We start from the raw sequence: 27130 nt of genomic DNA, 5'->3' as shown, positions 1-27130 counted from the left end.
GCTGATATAACAACATAAGGTGTTCAATGGAATTGCATGCTGTTTCCTTAAATCGTCCGCTGTATGCTATCTTGTGACAACGACCATTTAGTACTATTCGAGAAAATCGATTTTTAAAGTTTGATGATAAATATTTTCAAAACTATGAATGGTAGAGCCAAACCCTTTGAAGCAATTGGTTCGTATACAATCGCTTAACAAACGCTCAAAGTTTGAACTGATTTGGTTACACCAGTTAAAAGATTCAGTAAATTATGTAATCAAAAATCTGAAAAGCACGTGTCACAAGTGTACTTCGAAAGTGAAATTGTACTACGTGTCACAAGTGTGCACAGAATTCCCATACAAACAAAAATATGCTGAAATCAATAGTTTAACCGACTTAATCAGTATATTTTCAAAAACAAAAGATTGCATTGCTTTTAGAAAGTGTGTATCAACATAAATTTGTGAAAAACAAGACAAATTTTCCACATTTTCCAACAACATGTATGACGTGTCACAAGTGTGCACGATCATTTTGATGATAAATTGGTCTATGTCACAACTGTGTATTGAGATATCCGGGAAACGGAAGCGAGTTTCCAAAATCGGGTTAAAGCATCTTGTAGTGTTTGTTAACTATAGCAAAACGTCATCATTAACTCATTTTCGACCAAAATGGTATATGTCACAAGATAGCACACAGCTGACGAAATATTATTTTTTTCGTGGTACACTAGTTGTTCGGTAACTGGGCGTTCTTTAAATGGGCTGCTTTTTAACTGAGCGCTCTATAACTGAGCCGTAGCCCAGTTAAAAAACAGACAAACGTCAGAAAACCAAAACAAACCGAAATGACCGAGGGATTAATGGATGCAAAAATCATGTTAAATACATAAATAAAATCAAACTTTTATTTAATTTCAAGTCACAATTAAAGAAATATGAAAAGTAAGAAATGTAAATAAATATGAGTTACTTTTATTTTTATAATTCATCAGCAAAATATTATGGATCGGTAGTCCCCTCGTAATTTTTGGTTCAGCCCGGTTAGCGAGCAGCATTCGGTGACTGGGCTACATTCTCAGCCCAATAACCGAATAAGTACTGTATACTACAACAGCAGCACCACAAACGGATTGCCACTCTTGATGAAGCCATTGCCAGTTTTACCCAAGAATGCGATCGAGATGATACGTCTTTTGGTTTCGATATGACCCAAACTAAGCATCTCGTTTAGCTTCATACAAATTTAATGGTTATTCACGGTATCACTGAACAACATCCAAACATGGCAATTGCACACATAACGCAGTGTTGCAATTCTGTGTGTGATCTGTGCTCGATGGTCAGTTGTCCGTGTAGTAATCATTACATGGTCAACATCGGATACAGAAACAGTTTCGCAATCCCGCGCGATGACACACAAAAATGAGGGTTAATTGCTGCCAGGGCCAGAGGCTCTTACCCAGCAGCGTAAGGGAGGGAGTGGTGGTAAGAGAAAGACCTCTACCATTTTGCAATTATATTGTTTTAATAAAGTGTAAATGTACTGTTATTGTGTCATCAATTATTATCACCGCAGTCCAGCAGTCAGAGTGCACCCAAACTGGCTTGGTCGGAATGCCGATGGTCGATGGAGGATTGTGTTCTGGTTCTGCACTGCTGACTAAGCTGGTCATCCTCTCTTGGTCCTAGATCCGCAAAACGAAACATAAGCCGTCGCTCTCAAAAAGGCACACGTTCCGTCCGTCCGGTTGGCCAGCACCACCGGATAGAGGCCACTTTTAGTCCTTTTGAATCCCGTCGCTCCAGTTTTGTCCGCGGCACCCGAAAACAATTGTGAATGACTTCTGTTTGGTCGGTTTAACCTCTACTGCTGCCGCTACTCCTATGTTGGACAGCAAGGACGAACATTTGTACCGATTTCCGGTGGCTGAGGACGGCGTGGTTCGAGGAGGGCGCACAACATGAGAGCGCACAGATAGAGGTACAAAAGTGCATTTTTTATATTTGCATTTTGCGGACATTTTTGGTTGGTAGAGCGACTGTTTTCGACGACACACCGAGATACAACACGTGTTCCCTCTCGCAGCTGAAACGTAGCAGCTTTGATCTGCATGAACATTTGCATCAATTATTTTCAGTATTTAGCTGATGATTATGTTCGCAAATTGTCGTTTTTTTTCAATCGATGAAACTGACCATTTGTTTATCTTCAATGACAAAGAGTATAAAAAGCTATGATTATTTGAAAGGAAATTATGAAGCTGTGAAATTTGTTTTGTGATTGTGATGATCTGATACATATCAATGGAATTTGGTTAGGGTATCCCTATATTTGTTGCACAATGATAAGGCCCATGCAAATGCAGTTGTGGCAATAGTACAGTTGTTTTGCAATCGAAGAGATCTGAGTCTTAACAACAAAAATGCAATAAAAATCACAAAAATTAAAAAAAAAAAATGGTGCAATCATGCTTAAAAATGATTACACTAACCAACATATATTTACAAAAAAATGGGCATGCTCAATTCGAGGGGAAGCATGAACATTGGAGTTTTTTTGTGATAACTCGCCATTTTTGAAGTTGATGTCATTTGCAATAAACGCATCAATTTCGTCAAGGTTTGGTTGTTTTGAGCTTCCTTAACACGCTTCATCGACTCAATTGGGTACTAAAGCCCTATGTAAATTTTTATGTACAACGGTAAAAAACACGATTAAAACCCATTTCTCTTCACTTTTTTTCATTTTAATGCAAAAAAAAATATTGACAAGACAACATTTTTTCGATGGATCAACTATGTTCCCCTTGGAACGAGCTGTCAAGTAGGAACTTTTCTGTCAAGAAGGACCGCGAGGTTAATTTTTCCAAATTGATTTAAAAATCCATTTAAACTCTTTGGAATCGTACAAAGGGTCGTTGTACTCAGTAAAATAAGCTTCATCGCGGAAAACAATAATATCAGCAATCTAAGCTTCATTTTAGGACCCAATTGAATCTAAGTGAATTTCCACTGGTATAGAATCATCTTAAGCAACCATGCGCACCCCTTAATCTTTGCTAGTTCCACATATTAACGTTGCGTTGGTGCGCATGGTTACTTGAGTTGAATAGTTTGTTAGTTTGTCGAGTGATGTATTCAGAAAAGTCCGAATGGTTTATCTTCAAAGTTAGTACATAGGTAGACTTAGGGTGGTTCGTCGTTCTTGCATACAATCCAGAAATTGCATGCAATATGTACAAGAGGCAAACTGCCCTATTTCCCATACAAACTTTAAAGAAACACCATTGGCCCTATCTAAATATTTTTGAAAATTGCATTGTTTTTGGGAACCAAAAAGTTCAAACTTTCCCTCGGATTGAGCAGAGCATGCAAGAATTTTTTGGTCGGTGTTACCGACGTCGAAAAATGCATTTATAATTGATTTTGGTTGATGGTTTATTTATTTCCATTGACATGTTGAAGTTTTCTTATACTTCTTAACTTTACCGAAAACGGTAAATCAATCAAAATTTTTCAACTCTCAAAAAAAAAATTCACTAAACAATCACCAAAACCGCACTACAACCAGTCTAGCAAAGCCAAAATATCCACAACAAACTCCAATCAACCTCCAACAGGGACACCAACCGATGCTGCCTAAACCAGGACTTCATAGCCGGCACTCCCAAAGCCTGTGACTGCCAAGTTACTGTGTATAGCAGTGGTGCTCAACACAAAACAAACATAATAAATATAAATCACTGCCACCGGGCAGGCACTGCCGCGTAGTCAAACTCCTCGCACCAAGCATTTAACCCCGCAAACAGGACGTCAACTGGGAAAGTGGGATCTACTGCAGCGGGGCAGGAACTGAGCCACGAGTTTGGCCCCATTTTATGCTGCTGACTGCCGCAGGAAACCCACTCAGCACGTGTTTGATGTTTGCACTAACACTGGCTGCCCACAGGCTGTGCGTCGCAACAGATAGAATATAGACTGCACGCAATAAATAAACAAATCTAAAAGTTTTTTTTTACTTTTATAAGTTTTAGGGAAAACGAAACACACTTTTCCAAATTGGAAACATTTTTGGGATTTTTTACGATCGAAACGAAGCACTCAACATATCTAAGCTTGAATTTGAGATCATTTGTGTAAAAAAGTACTTGATATCAACGTGTACAGTAGGGTGACGATAATAAAATGGACATCAAGGATAACCTCTGATTTGATTTCTTAGGCAAAAATAAGTATCTGTGCCAATTAAGGTTAAGGGGTCGTTTGATGGTTTCGTGATATTGGTAATTATTCAAAATACTTTAGTATTTCTAGATTAAATTTTCAAAAGGTGCTATCTGCATAGAAAACCCATTAGGGACAGATTGTTTTGAAAATTTAATCTAGATTTCTTACTTATTCAAAAGCTTAAGCTCATTTTAAATTTATGTAATAAAAACCCTAGCAATTTTTATTTAATAGAACTCACCCGATAAAGATAATGTTTCAATCAGCTCATCATATTATGAAACAAAGGCACACACAATCGTTAATTGATTGCTTTACAACCCGATCAGCTGCTCAGTAATTCACGAACAATTCACACCATTCACGCGGGCACCCACGCCACCCCTCTTACTCGTGACTTAATGACAATCGCCGAGCCTACAGTGGCGTTGGTGGTAATTATGAAAATTTCTGTTTCCAAAGTGCCCCCCACTCCCCTGCCAGTGACAACCTGCAGTGACATTAATTTATTGGCGTTACACCCGATATGAATAATGCACCGCGCTTTAATTTTTAAATTAAATATTTCAGCCTTTTTCCGCGGCGGCAGAATGGCACCACCCGTTGCCATCGGTCTGACCATCGAAGATGAATGGGGCTGGGAATGGGCCATCTCCTGCGGCTTCCAGTGGATGATATGTGTGGCCCTGGGAGGAGACCTCCAGCCAATGCAATGCCCTCCCCCGTTCTATCATTCAACTAACCAACGGTAGAGTGCTATTCTGGAATGAACCCACTGCGGTTGCTGTTTGTTGTCGACGTTGTACTATACTAGAGATTTATAGGAAAAATAATATTTTCGTAATATTGTCGAAAATTAGTTTCGAAACTGAACATATTAATCGAAGTCGCTCGAGCTTTCCAATGGTTAGTTGCTAAATAAATTCTTCACTACTCTGTTTTATGAGAATCTGTTTATGAGAAAAAAACACCACAGCTTTTTTGCACATTTACCTACTTTAAGGTAAATTTGTCTTTCAGTAACTCCAGAAAGTATTAATAAAATTTTGACAAGTCTTTATCTTAGCTGATTTGGTTATTAAGTACTAGTTATAAGCATTGTTATTGTTGGTATTGATTTTATTTGGGGGGGGGGGAACTTTAATCCTATGGGTCATTCGCTCCTCGTTTAAGCATATCCTTTCAAAAAGACTTTTTATATTTGTATAAATCAAACCAAATTTTAAGGTGCTTGATAAATACAATTATGACTTTTTTTTATTTCCAAAGTTTATTCCTTTGATTTCCCCAGAAGGTACACTAATCTATCATTATAACATGCAACTTGCGACAAGATAGAACGACGGCACCGGGCTGCTCATTGCTGGCTTCGTGGCCTTTGCAACCTGACCAACCAAAACACTACTGAAACCTTCCTATTTCACGTCCAGCCGTTCCGAACGTCCCTTGGGCCAGGGTTGCGATTTGAAGCCCATGCCCCGTACAGTCTCAGATGCATCCGTGCAAAACGATGAGCACCGCAGAATGACGGGTACAAAAAAATGCAAACTTTGTGTTGAACCGCTTTTTTCGAGGGCTACTTCTGGAGCTTTTTGCCAGCGCGGGTGGAGGGAGCCAGAAGACGTAACACCACAAGCCTCCGTACAAAAGGCTTTAATTCCGCCGGAAATTCTAATTGAAATTCCTCGGATGAAATATTTATGTTCGCCAGCCCCCGGTTCGGCTGGGCAATTTTGGAGAGGAAGTTTATCCTGGAGAGCAAAAAAAAGTTGTTGATAATACGCATTTGGTTCTCATTCTGCTATCTTTACTCTTTTGTTTGAGTTTGGATCTCGGTTCCTAAACAAAGCGAAATATTCCGTGATCAAGAAGTATGAAGGGATGAGATTTTTAAAATTTAGTTTTTCAAGCACATCTTTCATGCAATCTTTGGGTTGCACGGTGGGAATTATGGTTTGGAAATGGTGATCAAATTGGTAGATTAATTGTGAGTTTGATTCTGTTCCCAATATTGGTAATAGGGGAGACGATTGGAAATGTTGCTTATCAATTAACAAAAAGCAAGTTTAAAACAAACTTGTGTAAAAAATACGTTTTTTTATTCAAAAATTATGCAATTTATATGAGTTACCATGCGCAGCAATTATTTTTATTTATTTCTCTAATGTTCAACAAAACAACAAAAGCATTCGTGGTTTGTTGGGTTTCCACTTTTAATTTTTGCCAAGACATTCGAACTATAAATAGCAAAAATAAGTTTATAAATGTATGCGAAAATCTATTGTTTGTTTTTTACGGTTTAAAAATTATGAACTGACATTGTTGTAAAGAGAAAATCATTTTATTTTAACCCAGTGTGCCCAAGAGAGACAAGCTCATCAATCCTGGAAACGTTACCAAAGTTGCTTGCTGGAAGCAGGAAAAGTTTGCTCAACTCGAGTTCGTTTTTTTTTCTTCTCTCAACACCACTCGTCCACCAAGTCCTTTGAATGCTGAGGAGAGATGCTTCCACGCCCACCACCCTTTAACGGATGGGACGTGCAAGATATCGTGTGCTGCACTGCAAAAACATGTGCTGGGAGCGAGCAAGAGCATAGTGTTTTTGCATCGCTTGGAGCTTCTTGTTATATCACATCGTCACCATCAAGTTTGATTTCACATGTTGTACATTAGGGTTATTAGATTTTTTTGCCTCTTTTTCCGTCGCAATATGCAAACAACGAGTGGGTCAGCATGAGCTTATCTGGGAAAATCGTACACAGCATGTTGAATTTCCAATGAAAATTCCCAAATATCTGGCGAAAGAACATTTGCTCATAATTATTTTAAGCACCCTCGGAAAAAGTACACACTCAACACGGAATGCTGCTCTGCTACTCAACGCCGGGGCAGCAATGAGTGCATAAAATTTTCCCATAAATCTTCATAACACTCGACGTACTCACACTGCACAGTGGTCCAGATCGCAAAATTAAGTGGAAAATGGATTTTCCGAAAAATGGTTAAGTTTTGGAGCTTCGATGTCTTCAGAAGAGTTGTTGCATATGGAAAGGGGCAACTTTTGGTTTGGTTGAAAATTAGGGTGGTTCACGGTTAGAATGATTTTGAAAATCCTTTACAGGAATATTTTTGGATTTTTTCGTCTTCTAGAAAGTTGACGGGCTTGCCAATCCAAAACTTTGTCGAAGACACCAAAATTTATCTCGTAATCTACTTCTACGACAAAATGTATAAAAGCATCTGAGCAAACCTTCAAAAATCAGTTTTTAACGTGGCAATTCAGGGTTAAGTTTTAGAAAAGTGGTATTCGGAGCACTTTTAGAGCTCTAAAAACAAACATTTTATTATCTGACAAGTCAATTTGGACTTGAGGGTCAAAGTTACAGCGATTTTAAGGTAAAAAGATGCAAATTTAAAACTTAAATATCTCGAAAGGCGCAAGCCAAATTTTAAACACTAGGCTGCATTTGAAAGAAGAGATCCAGCACTACAAACGCTGAAAAATCTCAGGGTGTTTTTCTTTAAACTCGAGATATCTTCATTTGAAAAGTCTAATTTTCAAGGAAAACCTTATGGGACCACCTAACGAATTTCGAAAATTGTCCAAATATATGTTTTTCCATGTAATTTTGCCCGCTGAATCTGAATCTGCCCTCAGAATTGACCCAAAGTGTCGAAAAATCGATTTTTGGTCATATTTTGGGTTTAAATGATAATTTAAATAATTTTTTTTTCCATGTAAAATTATCATTTAAACCCAAAATATGACCAAAAATGATTTTTCGGCCACTATCAGTGAGCAAATTCTTTGACAGGCCGTTGAAAATGAACTCAAATGAAGATATCTCGAGTTGAAAAACGCTGGCCTCGGCGTTTGTAGTCAGAAATGCAATTGCTGACCGAAGTTAAATCATCGAATGTTTGTTACAGAGCTCAAAATAACTCGATCCACTAAAACCTGGTGCCACGTTAAAACTGAACAGGTTTCTTTCAGATCTTTCTATTTTGTCGTGAAGGCGTGAATTACGGATAAATACGGTGTCTTCATAAGTTCTTGGATTTGGTCCAAGGATAGATTTCAAAATCACCCTGTCGTGAACCACCTAATTTTCAACCAAACAAAAGTGCCTTCCAGCAAAAAACAACCATTTTTCGGAAAATCCATTTTCCACTTAATTTTGCAATCTGGACCACTGTGCACTGTCTCTTGACAATGACGCTTTTGACTCGCGTGCAAATTGCAGGCCATGCCACTCACTTGAGCGTGAATGCAAAATGAAGCAAGGAAATGTACCCAAAATGCCAACCCAACCTACCATTGGCATTCAACGGTAGAAATTCAGCGGGCGCGACAATAAAAATACATTTTATTGACACTTTACAGCACTTAAAATATTTTTAATCAAAATAAAACGATGTAATAAATTATCATCACAAAGTGGCGGTTTGTCCTCAGGCCTCAAACGAAGTGAATTTACATCAAATTTTGAAGAGAAAGAAATGTTATTGTTTCGTGAGTTTCACTCAGGGTTGCCAGGTTGCCAGATAAATCTGGGAATGCCAGATTTTTCAAATGTCAGTCAGAATAAAGATTCAACCTTCTCTGTGCCAGATATTGACAGATTTTGCCAGATTTTTCACTTAATGCCCATTTTGAACAACTTTCTGATAAAAATGAGCGAATTTAATTGAACATCATAAAATTTAGAATGAGTTTTGCTAATAGTAAATGTAAATTCAACATTTTAGGCCATTTTAATTAGTTAAAACATCTGTATTCTGCAAACTTTTGAATTGATTCATATTCTTCCTCATCTTTATCATTCAGAATTTAAAGATTTTTGTCTGCCAGATTTTTCCAGATTTTCAATCGATACTTTGCCAGATTTTTCAAATTTTGACCTGGTAACCCTGGTTTCACTCCACAATGCGACAAAAAGTAGGCACAATTCAATCAATGATAATATTTATATTCTTTTATTTGGATACTAATAGAGTTATCTACGTGCGTATGTATTGCGTGTACGTACACGAAAAAGATTGAGGTTAAATTTTGTACCACCCAGCAAAACAAATGGTGTGCTAGTGTGCGTGAGCTCGGCCTTAGATAACTCTATTAGCACACCATACATTCGTCCATACAAATCTCCACACAATTTTAAAATGAGGGTATCAACAATAAGTATATAACTAGTTTTTTTGGTTAAATTTTGAGAAGAAATTTTCGGATTGATTTAATGCATTCGCAAATGTTGTGGAAACAGAATAAGATAATAAAATAGGCACATTATGAAAAAGTGCCATTTTCGAACTAAACCTTTTTCAACTCTTTTTTTTATAAGGGACCATCCATAAATAATGTGGGCACATGAGGGGGAGTTCCATACAAAAGATTTGTTTTGTGGAAATTGTCCACGAGGGGGGAGGGGGGGTTCGAGATTAAAAAAAAGCGTCCACGTGGTTTATGGATAGTCCCTAAGCAGTAAACGCATGTAATAAAGTGCACTTCTGCACTGTATTGGGATTAAAAAACTCTTATCGCTGTAACTAACCCAGTGAAAACCAAAATAAACAACCATCTTCCGCCGTTTCAACAAGGAACGAACGAAAGAATGTTTATTGTTATTGCAACCCGCTCAGCACACGAAAAGTGTCCGGCGGCGGCATTTGTGGCATGAAAATAGCAAGAAGCCAGGAGACCACTTCGTGCCGGAACCGCCGGAAGATGGTCCTTAGGACAACAACCAGCTGCAGCAGCGCCGAGCTTTGCTCTGCAATGTCGAGCCGAGCAGAGAAAAGACAAAAGAAAGAGAGCAACGAGTGGCTGCATTCTCTTCCTAAAGTACTTCCTTGGTGCTTCCGGTTTAATGGCTTTTATTGTTTATTTTTCTGTCTTGTGTCTCTTCTCTGTCTAAAATGCTCTTTAATGTTGATTCATCGCGAGCTGTTGGCGGGCTTCGCGATCCTGGGCCCTGAGTGTGGCCTAAGATGATAGAGTTTACTATAAAAGTGTAAGGACATGTATCAGTAGAATTAAATCACAGATAAACAGACATAAATCACTTTTAAAACCCATAAATCGAATTATGAATGACGTCCGTAATAACACCGACCAGCAATATTTCTGAGCAAGCTCAACTCGAAGGGAAATATCTACTTTAGGGGCCCCGACCTCGAAGGGCCAACTGGAATCACGATCAACTCGGATCGGCAAAATTTTAGAGAACTTAATTTCCTACAAAAATCTCACGATTGGACAATTTAGGGCGAAACCCGCGCCACCTGGCAGAAAAATACTGAAACTATGTTTTTCTGCATACATTTTTACTATTTTCCATATAAACTTCAATGATAGAAAGTGACCCTAAAACTTTAACCGATTTGGCTCAATCTTGACCATTACTTATTATCGCCTAAAGAATCGAGTCAGAGCGTATCCCTGAAGTCATTTTGATGTCGATGTTATATAGCTTTAAAAATATGTTTTTTACACAAAAATATGTTTTTCAAAAACATGTTTAACTCTATTCAAACAACCATACGGGCATCGTTGAGAAAGGCGATGATGAGACTTCATAAACTCATCCCACCACTTAAGAAAACCATCTGGATGAAAAATCGATTCCCCTTAAAATCCCGCCATGAGAAAAAATAAACTCTCCGGAACCGGAAACAAAAATTCAACAAGGCCGCAAATAAAAGCATAAAAGTATCATAATCACCACCATCACCGGCAACGGGCGCGTCATCTTGTCACGACAGATGAGGGAAAAGAATCCTGCAACATGTTGAATATTACATTACGATTCTTTTCGCCACGTTTTCCTCGTTCGTTTTCCCTCAGCAGCAAGGGCAGTCAGAGTGGCTGGCAATCGTTAGAGAAGACTTTTCTGTCACTTTTCCTCCTCCAACCAGGACGGCATTATAGTGGGCCGTCTGCTCCTGATTAAACTCAATATTGAGGAAAATGTATACATTTGGTTAGTTAGTTTTTTTTTTCTATATTTTAGAATTTTGTGGAATAAAAAAAATTAGGAAACTTTCATTTGCCAAGATTTTTTTTCATAATTTTTTATTTAAATACTTTTAGAAAGCAAATCATGATAAAGTACAAAACATACATGTTTATGCAACTGAGTGTAGCTTCTCCATGCACAAGTCGAGGCACATTTCATAGAAAAACTTTTTTGATATAAATTTTGTATTCGTCGTCGCGTCTATCCATAGCCTTTCACTCTCTTGTGCAGAAAAAAATACTAACATTTTTTCATGCCTTTTTTTCCTCTATTTTCCACCATCAGATGGCAACCACGGGCAGCTTCCGCAACACTGCAGCATAAGGAGAGTATCACAACAGTGCACAAATTTCTGAGATCGTGTTTGTTTGTCACACACAAAGGGGCGAACAAAGGCAAAAATTGCATTCCACATTCCTACGTCAACCCTTAACTCGCTGCTATCCTTAGAGAAGAACCTGCTACTCGGGGAAGGAAAAATGTAAAATAATGCAAAAAACAGCTAAAAGATGACGATAAAACTTCACGAGTGCAAACATAAACATCATCATAAACATCATCACGACGACGGCATCGGTAGAATTAATTTCCAGCACGACAAAGTGAAAAGTGGTGACAGTGTTGAAGTGTTGCCAGCGGTGAGGGTCGTTTTGGCACGACAACCGGAAGAATTTGTGAATAGTGCAACCTGTAGTGACATCGCCAACAGTGATGGCGAGCTGGCCGGAACTTTGGCCACCAGGTTGGGTCACGATGACAAGCCGGGGACACGGGTAGCATCATTCCTTCGCGGGGATAATCTGAAAAATGCTTCCGTACAAACTAGTCCCGACATCCGGCATCCGCACCAGTGTTACCAGAGTCAACAGAACCACCTCCACAACCAGCAAAGTAGCAGCAGCAGCAGCAAAAGTCGAAGTTGTAGCCATCCGAGTAGTTTTAACTTTAAGTTCTATCGTTATCAATTCCTGCGAGTTATAGTCGTACTGTACATAACACTAGTGGTAGTTGTAGCAAATGGTAAGGCACTGCTTTCAATTTTGTATGACTTTCCCCAATGTCTCTGGATATCCGTAATAATACAATACAGTCTTGACTCGATCCTCGGAAAAAAATTACTTCGGACAATCGAATTACTATTTTTTCTTTATTTCATTGTCCTATATTTGATTCAAAAAATCTTCTGATAAACTCTAATACAATATACTCGAACACAATATACAGTACGTAAAACAAGTATTTACACCCCTCGGGCACTATGCACATATTGTGATGAAACATCTAGAAAATATAATGTTGACAGAAACCTTGTACTACGTTTCGTTCAGATACTCATGCCAAACATTTTGCTACAAGAAGCTCATAAAAATATGATTTCTATAAAAAGTTCTATAACAAATTCTATTACAAAAGTAAAAAAAGGTGCAAAGTATACCTTATGAAAAATTAACATAAACAAAGTTATGTGTGGACAAATCACCATAAATACAGTGTCCGAACTCCAAATAGACATCCTTGACTGATTAAAAAAATAATTTGGATTGAATATAAAGTTTACTAGCTACATAGTATAAAAGATTATATAACTCTGGAAATTCTATACAAAACTTATCTAAACTTAATTTTGCAAACTTTTAATTCAACTACATGTAAATATACTACCATAGAATTGCTAAATAAACATTTTGGAGTTGGTATAACACCGTTTTGGGGGTCTTTGTATCGCTTTAACAGATTTTTCGATGGAATTTCGTACCAACACGGAATTACGTCGTCGGAAAATACGCCAGCATCCGAACCGGTCCACGATTCACTAGTCAACCTAAGTGGCATCGGAAAGGGCATAAAATTTCCGATCTTTTGATACCCAAACATCCAAAATGTTTATTTAGCAATTCTATGGTAGCTATGGGGCGCGGGTTCGATTCCCGCCTTATCCTCCTGGTCTTCTATCGGATGGGGAAGTAAAGCGGTATACGCACTTCGGAAGGAACCGGTCAAGAAAAAAAATCAAATGGGCAGCAGTGGCAGCGCAAGAAAGTCAGATAGGGTGAAGAAAAGCCCCAAGAAATCGCTCCCTCTCCTTTGTTCTGCTGTTCGTAAAGCTGTTTCTTGACCCCTCTCCTTCCGATCTGCATACTAGCCTTAAACGTCGGTCCATTAGCGTAACAGAGGTTTTGGGTGCCTCACCACACATAACCTTCGGACGCCTAGAAATGAGCAGAAAACTTGCAGCAGAGACCCGAGGGTCATGAAGGTGGATTGCTTTGCTTTTTTATATTGACATTTAATTAAATTAAAAGTTTGCAAAATTAAGTTTAGATATGTTGTATATAGAAGTAGTTAGTAAACTTTATATTCAATCCAATTTTTTTAATCAGTCAAGGATGCCTATTTGGAGTTGGGAGACTGGATTTATGGTGATTTTTCAACAACTTTATTTATGTTAATTATTTTTTTTTTCCTTTTGACGTAGACTACGTTTCACTCGAAGGTACTGGGGTGCCATTCCAAAAAAACCCGGGCCGAAGGCCCTGGATTACTGCGTCATCCGTAAAACGTTTATAACTTCCTTCACTCAAATCGAATTGACACGATTTCTGCTGCATTCGATTCGGAAATTATTCAGCAGTTTGTTATTAAATTTTCAATGTTGGAAAAATAGTTTATCTATTGAAACAACTCAATGTTTTAAAATGTTTTCAAAATGCAGAGATTTTGCAAGCAAAATGAGCGCTTCCCACTCACGAACGGGAATGTCAAGTACCTACACTGAAATAAATATTATGATTGATGGTATAAGTTTCACATATAGATTTTTGCAGAGTGCTTCTGCATTTGACTCGTATATGCGCTGCACATAAACTTTATGAGCACTACATATACATGAATACAAATTGGAATAAACTAACTTATATAGAAGTTATGCGTACTGAACATGAACATTATATGCTATGCTCACAGATTGAATGATTTTGCGATATGTCCTTACATATAACTTGCATGTGCAGAATTCTTAATTTTTATTATGTTTTTCATTTGATTTTTAATAATACTACATTTCAATATTATTTGGTATTACTTATGTTAAATTTCTGTTTAAAATTTCTTTCTGTTAAAAAAAAGATTTTTATTACAAGCATAAATAATTATTTAAAACAATAAAGCATTTTTCACCGAGGAAGTCCTCACGCAGAAAAATAAGGCATATTTGAATCAACGAAACGTTTTGTTGATTTGAAAACCATATTTTTTGTTGAATCAACGCTAAACATCAAAGCAGCTTTTTCAAAACAACAAAAGACTTTTGTGTAATCGAGAAAATCAAGGTTTGTTTCAACGCAAAATCGGCGTTGATTATTATTCAACAAAAATTTTGTTGATTCAAACCTCGTACAGGCTGATTCTACAAAACTTTTTTTCTGCGTGCTGGATCTGGCTACCTTTTCAAGTATCAGGACGTACCGGGCCAGCTGCCGCTTGGACAGGAGTATAATCAGGGCGATCCTAAATCCGCTTCCGGGCCATCTGCCGCTTGGACAGGAGTTTAATCAGGGCGATCCTAAATCCGCTTCTCCACGCGAGTTGCCCGGTCAGTTTTTTTTATCAACGCGTTAATTAGTGGAGAACTGGACATCCTGGCTACGGGAATAAAGGCACAATTCGGTGGTAAAATAATTTGTCAATAATGTGGACTGAGGATAAATCACAAAATTACCGAGTACTTTACTCATCTTCAAAAAAAGATCATCTATAAAAAAAAGTACCGGTACCGAGACTCGAACTCAAGACCTTCGGCATATTGAACCGAGCCTTTGCCGTATGGGCCACCATGGTTCGGTGACTAAGTGGCGGTCATTTGTCCATATAAGCCACTCAATAGGATGAACTGTTCCAATGAACGAATGGACACGCGAGAGGACTATACTCTCGCAATATAACACTTTCTCGTTTCTTTTCGTGAGGACTTTCCCTCGTTCTTTAACTGGGTGCACCCAGAACTGGGCATCGGCATACGAGAGAATAAAGAGCACGATTCGGTAGTAAAATGGAACTGTGTGCTGACGGAGTATAAATCCGAAATTACCGAGAGTACTTTACTCATGGTTATTTTCCAAAAAGTTCATCTATCAAAAAAAAGTACCGGTACCGAGACTCGAACCCAAGACCTTCGGCATATTGAACCGTGCTTTTACCATGGGCCACCATGGTTCGGTGACTAAGTAGCGGTCGTTTGTCCATATAAGCCACTCATAGGATGAACTGTTCCAATGAACGAATGAACACGCGAGAGGACTATACTCTCGCAATATAGCACTTTCCTCACGTTTCTTTTCGTGAGGACTATCGTTCTTTAACTTTGGGTGTATATATTGAATATTAAATAAAAACCTCACATATTATCTCAATATTTTTAAAAATAACTTTTAAATCTGCCTTTGTCATACACCGCGACTCATCTTCTTTTCAAATATGAGCATGAAGTTATGAATTTATTTGAACCTGTAGTCTTCATAAAGACATAGCAAAAAACTGGTTGATTAAGAAATGTATTTTACAATGCCTCAGAAGCAGGTTTGAAGAATTACTCAAATGTCATTTGACATCATCACTGTGATCTTACAGATTTACATGTATGTAACCCCTTAGGGGTCGTGCATAAACCACGTGGTCTCCTTAGAGGAGGGTCCAAATCCGACCGAAAAAAACCATGAAAAGCCATGGGGGGGAGGGGGGGGGGTCGACGGCTGACCACGTGGCCTTTACAAAAAATCTTTTCTTAAAAAAAAAAACAAAGAATACGCGCTTTGAACTTACTTATATGCATACATTTTTTGTTACACTTCAAAACTATACAATTATTGTGTTTAAAATTATTTCTTATATTTCAATGTCATAATATTTTCCAATTCAATATTGAATTATATACATCAATACTTTGAGCCTGTAATTGAATGTACACTTTTTGATACTCATGTAACTACGTTTTGCAAAAGTTTAAAAGCTGTTAAAAAATAAAGTGACAGTATCCAAAGTTAATAAACCATAAAAAATGCGTACCAAAATGCAAACACAATTTCATTTTTTTGTTGATGGTATCAAGTAGCTAAAAATGTGCTTGCAAATTTGCATTGAAAGTAGATGTTCGATGTTCGATAGTTCTATTTTGGAATTACTTAAAAATAAATATTGCTGACAATTTTATAAGATTTTCGTAACAAGGCAAAAACTAAATATGTATTATAAATGAAGTGTCTAAAAATGATTCTCTGCGAAAAAAAAATAAAAAAATTTCAAAATCTCAGATCTTAGCTAATTACCGTAGCTGGTCCTATAAGTGATCGAAGAATCTTAATCGAAAGATTTCCTTTTGCCACTTAAAACAAACTCGAGATATCTTGTATCTCCTCTCTCATGCAATATTTTTTTAAGTTCAAAGAAACTAAAAACCAAATTTCAGGATTATCGCGCAAAATTTCAGTCTCATTTGCAAGTGAAACGTCTAACATTAAAAAAATAACCAGTAACGAAAAAATGAACGATACATACTTTAAGATTCACAAAAAAATTTGATGAATATTTTGGTCTAAAATATATTCCTTATTTCATGGGTTACACAATTCGGATTGTTACATTACATAACATTTCATAAAATACACGTTTACTATCCATCGTCAAAGTTGTAGGTATTTTTTTATGTTAATAGGGACCATCTCTTGAGCCAAAGAGAATCATGGGCAAACATTTTAGATTTTAGAGAAAAAAGAGCTTCAAGCAAACATTGTTTTTGTTTCTCAATTAATTTGAAGATTAAATAAATAGGGACCAAAGGTGCCCTTTCCTGAAAATATTGGTTTTTCTTTAAGCTGAGAAATATACTATACCCTCAACTTCATATTTGAGATAAAACCACTCAAATATATAGACACATTAACATAATTTAAGTTTTAAAGAGTCACTTAATTTTCAAATGCCGATATCAATTTGTGAAATAAATTTCAATACAATGCCATCAAGATCAACATAAATAAAATTCATTAAAAGAGATGGAACGGTACTTTCAACTCGCTGGTTCTCGGGCATAACTCAACCAACCGGGACATTTTTTTTGAGTGAATTATAAGGATGTCTAGATGATCCTTAAACATTGCAGAACTCGATATAAAATCTTAAATCGTAGATAATTGCCTATTTAAACAACTGAAAAAAATGTAAAATAAATTCCAAATTTTAGCTTATTCTTTTTTAAATTTATCAAAACACAAAATCAATTTTAAGTAAGAGTAAGACTTAAACAATTTGGATGTCCATGACTAAAAAAATGATTTTTAGCGCGTTGTCTACAACTTTTCCAAAGACACGAAATCGATTTTCGAGCAATTCTATACAAAATCGGTCTTTATTCTTAAATTTTAATTTTTTGAATTTTTTTAATCCGTCTGAAACCTTTTTTGGTGCCCAAGCCATTTGGCATCATTAGTTTGTCCATATAGTTTTCCATACAAATTTGGCAGCAATGAAAATTAAAAAAATCTGTATCTTTTGAAGAAATTTTTGGTCGATTTGGTGTCTTCGGCAAAGTTGTAGGTATGGATAAGGACTACACTGAAAAAAATGATAAATGGTAATTTACTTTGCTGATTTTTAATTTCACTTTTTGTCACTAAAACATGATTTGCAAAAAAACACTATGTTTAATTTTTTTTAATTTTGCCAACTTTTCAGAAATTTTCAGAACGGGAAAAAAATCGTTGTTTGAGTTATGAATTTTTGAATCAATACTGATTAAAAAAAATCGATGTATTGACCGCAACTTAATTTCAATTTTATTTTTCGATGTAAAATCGAATTTGCAAAAGTAAAAGTACATTAGTGAAATTTTCATAAAGTGCACCGTTTTCAAGTTATAGCTATCTTTAGGTAACTTTTTTTTAAATTAATTGCAGTTATTAATTTAAAAAAAATTAGTGCCCCTGTTTGCCTAATTTTGAAAAAAAATATTTTTGAAATGCTTAGAAAATTCTTTGTTGCTTTGTTGCTAAGATATTGCCATGCAAATATTTTAAAACAGAAAAATGGATGTTTACTACCCAAACAACCCATAATTTTCTTATGTCGATATCTCAGCAACTAATGGTGCGATTTTCAATGTTTATAAATAAAACTTTCGTGAAATTTTCCGATCTTTTCGAAATCAATATTTTCAAAAATAAGACTAACATTTCAAAGGTCGTAAAATTGAATGTTTAATCTCTGATTGTCTAATCTAATCTAATCTAATCAGACCTAGCGCAGCCAATCTTTCAAAGGATCCTGGAGGTGCCTTAGGTTAGATGACGCCTAGCACTCTTCTTGTCATTTATTAACATTTGGTGCACCATTGCATCGGAATGCATTGAAACATCACAAGCGTTAAAGCGGCCAGGCCTACTGCGTAAATATCGCAGAGATGACTCGTAATTGGGTTGAGTTTGAGCACTGAGTGTTCGAACAACAACACAATTCTGAATCGACAGGGGAGGAAGAAGCGTGGGGACACACCACCATACGCTCCAAGATTTGGTTGTATTCGTTGGGAGCACCATGCTAAGAAGGTTTGGTACTCCGGGACCCTCTGGGATGGGACATTGTATTTCCACGAATGCCCTGGACACTATTTGCCGTGGTTATAGCGCCACAACTCGCTCTGTAACAGTATTCCTAATTCCAGTAAGTTCACCAAGTCGTCATGGCCTAGTGGTTAGCATTTTTGCTTACCAACCCAAAGGACGGGGATCGAACCCGCCTCGAGCGACTTTGATTTTCGTTCATATTCATCATTTCAATTTCTGTGTTCTAATCTTTCGTTGGGAGCAGATGGGCATCGAACCCAGAACCATTCGCTTACAAAGCGAACACCGTAACCAGTCAGCCACGGGTCCTGTCTCTCTGATTCTTGTATGGAGAAAAATTTAAACAACTCGACTTTTGGACACACTGAATCATTGGAATCAATCATGCTTAATTAAAAGAAAAGTTGGTTTTGAATGTTTGGAATAAAATAAATATTAACTAGGAGCTTTCATAACTAGATATTTTCCTTAAAATAAAATGAAAATATTTTTTTCCTGAAACAAAACTTTTCAATTTAATTAATTTCGATTTTAAGAAAATATTTTAAAGCGCATTTAAATTAAATCATGAAGGCTGTTTATATATCAAAATAGCTTTAATTCTTAAAGCATATTTATTCTGGATGCAATTAATTGCACTGCAATTCCATAATTTTGAATACATATGTTTTACTAAGTTGCTTGTTTTGTTGAGAGTATTTTTTACTATCTGTACCATTTCAATAAATTGTTATACTGTTATTATTTACCTTAAACTTTGTGATATCATACTTTTTTCACACTTTTAAGTGAATTTCTGTCTTTTTATATTATGAAATTGGTTTTAATGGTGTTACAGCACCTACGAATTAAAATGTTTTCTGTTTGACCAATGTCACCCTCTAAAGGGTGAGTTTGAGTTAATTTTAAAACGATTGGCATTTATGAACGGTGTGATTATACTAGCCATATTCTGGGAAAATGTTAAATTCAGGAGCATTCCCCAACAATATTTATTTCGATATAATTTGAAATGTTTTTATTGTGTTAAAATAACAACAGTAATGTCGTTTTTTGACCAAAGTCACCACCACTGACATCATTTGTGGATAAACATTTTTGAAATCTATACTTATTTTGTTTTTTAAGATTTTTCACCTAGGAGGAAAAGCCACGTGGCCTTATAAGGGGTTGGCGTGAAACCACGAAAAACCATGAGGGGGGAGGGGGGGGGGTCAAAAATTCTCCAAAAAAAGGCCACGTGGTTTATGCACGACCCCTTAAACATTCTGGCAATCATTATGTTATAATCCTGGTCAATATCAGTTCCGGTTTTATTAGGGGACACCTTAATATCGTTTGTCGTGTAATACGTATAAAGTTTTTTTTTGCTTATTTCAAAGTCAAACCAAAGTATGTATTTTTTTAATCAAGTTGAAAAACAATATTGTTCTTTTTACAAAAACACGTACAAAGAATAAGTGCTAGCTTTAATAGCATGATAACTGCAGTATTTTCCAGCAGTTCAATTCGCTAATGTTTTTAAAGCTATTGACCACTTACCCAGTTACCCAGTTGAATGAAAAGATGTAAATATTTAGAATGGATTACAATGGTTTAATTAGAATTATACAAAACCCAAATTCACTTTAACGTTTTACTAAGTAATCGATACTTTATTCACACCATCCTTAAGGGTTAAAATATACAAATGTTTTGATACCATTCACCATGAAAGTTCAACTGTTCTGCACCAGGAAAACTATTCAATTTAATTTGATGCAATAAAAATACTCTATTTTTACGACTCTCCAACTTGAGCCGTAATTGCTTTCCCCAAAATTGAAAAAAAAAATCCCGGACAATAGTGGCAGCAATCGAGCACTCTCATGGAGGGCAATATTACACCGACCAACCAACCAACGACAGAACCAAATGTGACCAAATTTAATTAATTACTTCTGATGTAAACGTTTCTCCAACCTGCGTCGTCCGTGGGATATTTCTATTTTCAAACTCACTCCCGCGCTTCGTCACGGGATCTGGAACCCCATCACCAACAACAACAACAACATTCGACCTCCCCTATTCCACAGCCGTGGCAGGATTCGAGCCCGATTTTGTATACCCGTTGGAAAACGTTACGGTAGCAAAAGGTTAGTTTTCAAAGGGGTGTTGATTCTCAAGCCAAATAAATCTGGGCAAACTTTACAATAACTCAAATTCCTTTCTCTTTCCATTCTCAACAGGACGTGACGCGACGTTCACGTGCGTCGTGAATAACCTCGGTGGTTATAGGGTGAGTGGGGAGGCAACTCCGGCCAGGGTATGTATCGGTTCTCTCAATATGGTATAGATTCTTCCTTGATTATGTGGTTGAAACGCACCGTTTCCCCCCTGTTCCGTGTACTCGGCACAACCTGGCACAACCCGGCACTGTTACTTGCACCTGTGCACCAAAAGCACCCTTCACCTTAGTAAAATGCACCAGAGCACCCAAAAACTCACGCAAGTATTTCTCACACAACGACGGGAAAAGGAAGCAAAACCCACTGTGCGCCTCGCAATAACCCTTCGATCAGTGACTCACCCTGTGAGTCAGTGGTCGTTCAAAAAGGGGAGGAGCTGTACCTGTTTCCTATCTCACAATAGATTAGAGCAACAGCACCGCTACAATTGGAAAATAACTCCCTACAAGTAGAGCACAGCACCGTAGCAAGTCGAGACACTAATATCACAGAGTTGCAATGATTTCGTTAGTATATGCACCATAAGAAATAGTTCACTGCACCCTGTTGTTTAATGCACCAGCCAGAACTTCAGAGCACCACCAGCACCAACTATCTATCAGTTTTCTAATTGGCAAAAGGCACCTTCTTCTAATGTTTATACATAAACGAAACAATCAAAAACCGTCTGTCCCACAAATCAAAAAGAATTATGCTGTATTGTTTATCGAACGGTCGTAGATAGTACTGTAAAATTGTCTTTTGTTGTAGAAAAAAAAACTCTCCATAACGTAACTAGTTGTACTAGAATTTTTAAGTCCAATAAGTGTCACATTATGCACAGTTTAGATAACTGTGCATAATGTGATACTTATTGGACTTATAAACTCTAGTCCAAATAGTTACGTTATGGAGAGTTTTTTTTTCTACATATTTATCTGTTGTTCTATGTGTTCAATGGTATCCCGGATAAACGATGATTAGGCTTAGTGACTTTGAGCTTGAGAGTTTAGGAGCTAATAATTCAAAAAAAAATGTTCAATAAACGGGAGTGAAACGAAACTACAATGTAATTTGGAGCATCAGCTTTTAACATAGAGTTTAAGGCACCCTAACAATTTTTGCTCATGTCCTACCTTCTGTATAACCAGGAACTTGCATGGCCCATCTAATGGAACTCATTCTTATTTTTGGGAAACACTTGTTTACAGCGCAAAACACTTAAAAATCAAGAATAATTTTGCAGTTTCGGGTCTGTTCCAACAAGAAATAAATGCAAACATTTAAAATACTGCCATGTCTCACGCATTGTCTAGGTACATGGCGCTGTTTGAAAACTTAGTTTCAACTTATGTTACACAGCTGTACTGCCGTTCTACGCATAATTGTCCCATGTTCAACAAAGTGTAACTGAGAAAAATGCGATTGAAATTTTTCGACCGATTTCTGTGTTTCTACGCATTATTGTCCCGTGGGTTCCTATTCGCCCTATGTGTCCCTAATCACCCTAGTTAGCAGTTTATCACCCTTATTTGTGATCCTCTTGCTATACAACAGGTAAACAATGCATAATGCTTAGTAAAACTAATGATTCCTTGTAAGAAAATACTTGGTGGGACAATTATGCGTAGAAGTTCAACGATGGGACAAACAAACTTGGTGTTGTTTTTGATGAGCTTCCGAACGAAGTACCAGATTTTATGTGGTTTGTACACATCAGACTAAACTTAAAAATGGCATAAAGTCAAAATCGTCAAAAACTGACATGGGACAATTATGCGTAGAACGGCAGTGTACCAATTCAATCTATTCATCACAGATGACAGTAAATTTCACTGTAAATGAACGATTCAGGGAGAAACAAAGATTTCACACGTTTCATGAGTGATCATGTCTACCCAATACCATTGCGTTGATGATTTAGAGACCTGGACCTGTTTTTTTTTTTTCATCATCTTTCTCAGAGCAGTGTTGTACCATTGTAATCTTAAAACTACCGCTGACTGCATAGAACAACTGAACCAAAAATATTCTCTAGTATTTCTCATATGAAAACACCTTTATTTTATCGAGCAAACACATTAATATATCATTTAAAATTGCACCATCATAAATTATACTCCCCACCTTCGACCTCAACCCATAAACTTGTAAGTTAAATACGCACATTTCCTGCTGAAACTCATCCACTTTTTCTATCACCAACCCAACAAAATACTGCAAAAATCCTCACCTCACCGACGTTAGTAGCATAGTTTGTTGTGCCTCTAGTCGTAATTTTGTCCGTAGAAGCGCACAAACACACCCGGAGAGCGCGCATAAATAAATCCACTAATAAAATGTATAATTCACTGCACTTTAGCTCCGCACCAGCACAGCACCTTACACGCACTGAACGCTTATCTCCCTACCTCTGCAATTCCGAGCGGTTCACAACCGCCAACTCATCCCATTCATCCCCCGAATATTCCACCATTTAATATCAATATTGTATCATCCGGACCCCAATCTCTCCCTTCCGGTAGCACCGCAGCACCGTTTCCGTTCGTTGTGTTTGTATTCCATTCACCACCTCCACCAACATTCCAACTGCAATTATTTATCACATTACGGCGGGACTACTTTTGCAAAATTAAACTCATTTCGGCTGTCTTTTCTCGCCACGACCACGCACAATAATGATCACTCACATCACGTGGCACACCAACGGCTATGGTACCCAGGTTGCATGGATCAAGGCGGACGCGAAGGCGATTCTCGCGATCCACGAGCACGTGATCACCAACAACGGGCGGCTGTCGGTGACGCATAACGACTACAACACCTGGACCTTGGTGATACGCAGCGTCAAGATGGAGGACCGGGGCGTGTACATGTGTCAGGTCAACACCGACCCGATGAAAATGCAGGTTAGTTAGGACACAGTTGAGATCTCTTACAATGCCGTCTTTCTCTTGCGGACGTCCTATCTTTGTTTGTATTTGTATACAATTAAATACAACCGAACCATTCAAACTCTGGGGCAGTGAATGACCGAATGGTTAAAGCTACCGGAAATAAACTAATTACCACCACCATTCAAACTCTGCTATTCCACATGTGCGTTTTTTTCAATATTTGCGATTCTTTGTGAACTGTTCCACTTTCACGACATTAATTCCTTTGATAACATAAAAACTTGATTAGTGGCTCAACTTCTTTTACACGTAATTTTATATCCTAAACGTAACACTTGCCACACCGAGCAAAGTTTAATTAAACCCCACTCACGATGTCTTCCATCATTTTCTTCTTCTTCTTTCGCCACCACCACCAGACCGCGTTCCTGGAGGTTGTGATTCCACCGGACATAGTGTACGAGGAAACGTCCGGTGACATGATGGTTCCCGAGGGCGGTTCGGCCAAGCTGGTATGCAAAGCACGTGGCTATCCGAAGCCAAAAATCATCTGGCGACGGGAGGACGGCCGGGAGATCATCGCACGGAACGGAACCCACGGCAAGATGAAAGGTAAGGGTACTAAAGCTGTCGGATGGCGTTGTTCATGTTTCAATTTAATCTGGGTGCACTTTCTTCTTCTACTTCTACTTCTTCACACCATAGCCACGGTCGTTGAGGGCGAAATGCTATCACTTACAAAGGTGACACGTTCCGAAATGGGTGCGTACATGTGCATCGCGTCCAACGGTGTGCCCCCGTCCGTGAGCAAACGGATGAAGCTGCAAGTGCACTGTAAGTTTGCTTAATGGTTTCATTGGTCCCTTCTGTCGTCGCTGTCCTGCTGAAGACCCTCTGAGGTGGTGGTTGGTATAAGTTACGAGGATCCGTTTTTAATGGCTCAAAAGTAATTAATAAAAAATGAATTCTTGCAGTGCAAAAAATATATAGAACTAAGAATGAGTAATAATTTTGAAGCAATCTTCCACATGTCAAAATTCAACAGTATATCTGGAGCAACACGAGAAAAGGGCGGATAAGCTGTTTAAAAGTTTGAACTGTTTTGCATATTCTCAAACTAATTTTAACTTTTCATAAAACTAAAAGTGTTAACCCTCTGACATCCATGGTTGCACCAGAGCACCACTATTTCTTTGATTCAAACTGACACTGCAGTTCAAATTTCATCCAATTTGGTCAAGTCTGTGTTGTCTCGGAATTTGCAAAACAGTTTCAGCTGCCAAAATGCTTATGCGCCCTTTTCAAATGTTACTGCAGATATGTTCACATTAGGGTGCCCAGAAAAAATAACCCCCTGCTCCACAACCGATAAACTGTTTTTGGGTTATTTTGTGCCAACTTTGAGCGAAATTGATTGAGATTAAACCATTGATACTCAAGCCTGAAGTTGGTGAAAAAAAGTTTTTCATACAAAAAATACATTTATAAATTTCTAATAACGTTTCAGGATCGAGTTAAACAGCTTTGGTATGAATTCTACGAAGTTATAGGGCATAAAATTTAAAATAAGATCTCACTTTAAGAAATAGGGATGGAAGTAGCGCACCCTGCAAACAAAAGTGTAAGAAAATTGTGTTTTTCATACATTTTTTATTTTTCAAGATAGCAACGGGCAAATTTTGACAGATTTGGCTCATATTTGGTAAAGAGTTCTAAAATAGGTCAAGGAACAATGCTTAGCTTGTAGAGCGAGGTTTTTGAAAAATGTCCCATATTCTGGGCACCCTAGTTCACATGATGTGACGATGGCATAAAAAATAGATGCCAGGTCCGAACAATTTCGACAAGGGATTTTAATTTGTAGGACCAATTATGTTATTAAAATTTTTGAACAAAATTGGCATCTTAAACCTGGCCCTGCTAAAAATTACAGCAAATCAATGCAGATTGGGTTATATGTAAAACAAAACGCGAGATGTTTTTTAAAACTGTGACTTTAAATCTTAATACAGCAGATCCATATAAAAGTTAAAGAAAATAAAAATAAAAACGCTTCGATTTGGCTCAAAATTTGGTTGGGGGTTCCTTGGCCAAAATAATTAGACCCATATTTTTTTGTTTGGCCATTAGGGTGGCCTACGCACTGTTAGGATCATAACTTCGCTTTCTTTTAACCGGTTTTAGCAGAAATTCGTACTTGAAATACGCAACTTTTGGTACCCTAACATGTATAGGTCATTACTGAAATGTCCCGTTTTCGCGCGTGGTGCGTCGAAAAACCCGGATTTTATTTTCAAAAAATCATATCTCGGAATCCTGTTAATGAACCTCGCCCAACTTTGGATATGTTATGTAATTGTACAAGGAATCCGTTAAAAATATTTTCAGATACAGGCTCATGGTCCAGACATCGACAAAACTGCATTTGATGTTTTCATAAGACTTTTTCAAAGACTTGGCTAGATTTTTAAAACTCCACATTCTTTTTTCTTGGAAGTCAAACTTATCATCTTTCAATCGGTTAAAATGAAGCGAAGTTATGATTTTTTGAAAAAAAGCGGTTTTTGTCGACGAAAATGGCCTTTTTCGGCCACCCTAATGGCAAAACAAAAAAAACCGGGTCTAATTATTTTTGCCAAGGAACCCCAAGAAAAAAATTGAGCCCGATCGAAGCAATTTTTTTTTCTTTAACTTTCATGTGGAACTGATGAATATTTAAACTTTTGAAATCTTATGTTAAAATCGCAACTAGGACTTCTATAGCAGACCAAATTCCACTGCGATCATAACTTAGATCTATTGCGGACTTGTCAATCTAAACCTAAAGGAGCACCGCCGTCGCTCCGTGCCGTACTCAAACCTTTAGGAGCCCAGGCAGCGCTGCTGTACAGTCATCCCACATATTCGGAACGGTTTCCAGATCGGCCAATGTTCAAAAAATCATAGCAAATCGATAATTGAACTTAATGATTCGCTTTTACCTTCATTTGAAAACTTTTCTTGCGATCTTTCGAATGCTGTATCAAACATCTGCAAATTTTAACTTTTATATGAAGTTTTTGAAGAATTACTTTGACCCTTGAAATCCACAAATTCGGAACATTTTGACAAAGAACTTTGTCCTAAGGGCACTGTCTACGGGTGTCAATCCAAAATTTCGCGAAGCGAAAGTGTAACGA

The 27130-nt window shown here is 37.4% G+C and overlaps 1 protein-coding gene across 1 annotated transcript in view; it reads left to right on the top strand.

The window, feature by feature from the left end:
- The window catches only part of LOC6042587 (hemicentin-2), an 89667-nt gene that overhangs the window by 33220 nt on the left and 29317 nt on the right, over positions 1-27130 (top strand). Inside the window, 6 exon segments of the mRNA XM_038254858.1 lie at positions 11520-12254; positions 20923-20982; positions 21076-21125; positions 23778-23963; positions 24371-24563; positions 24657-24785. Of these exon segments, the coding sequence (XP_038110786.1) occupies positions 11744-12254; positions 20923-20982; positions 21076-21125; positions 23778-23963; positions 24371-24563; positions 24657-24785 (1129 nt within the window). The 5' untranslated portion in view covers positions 11520-11743.

Source organism: Culex quinquefasciatus, chromosome 1 (genome assembly GCF_015732765.1).
Source record: "Culex quinquefasciatus strain JHB chromosome 1, VPISU_Cqui_1.0_pri_paternal, whole genome shotgun sequence".
NCBI lineage: Eukaryota > Metazoa > Arthropoda > Insecta > Diptera > Culicidae > Culex > Culex quinquefasciatus.
The sequence above is the reverse complement of the archived record's forward strand: the minus strand, read 5'-3'. Positions and strand labels throughout refer to the sequence as shown.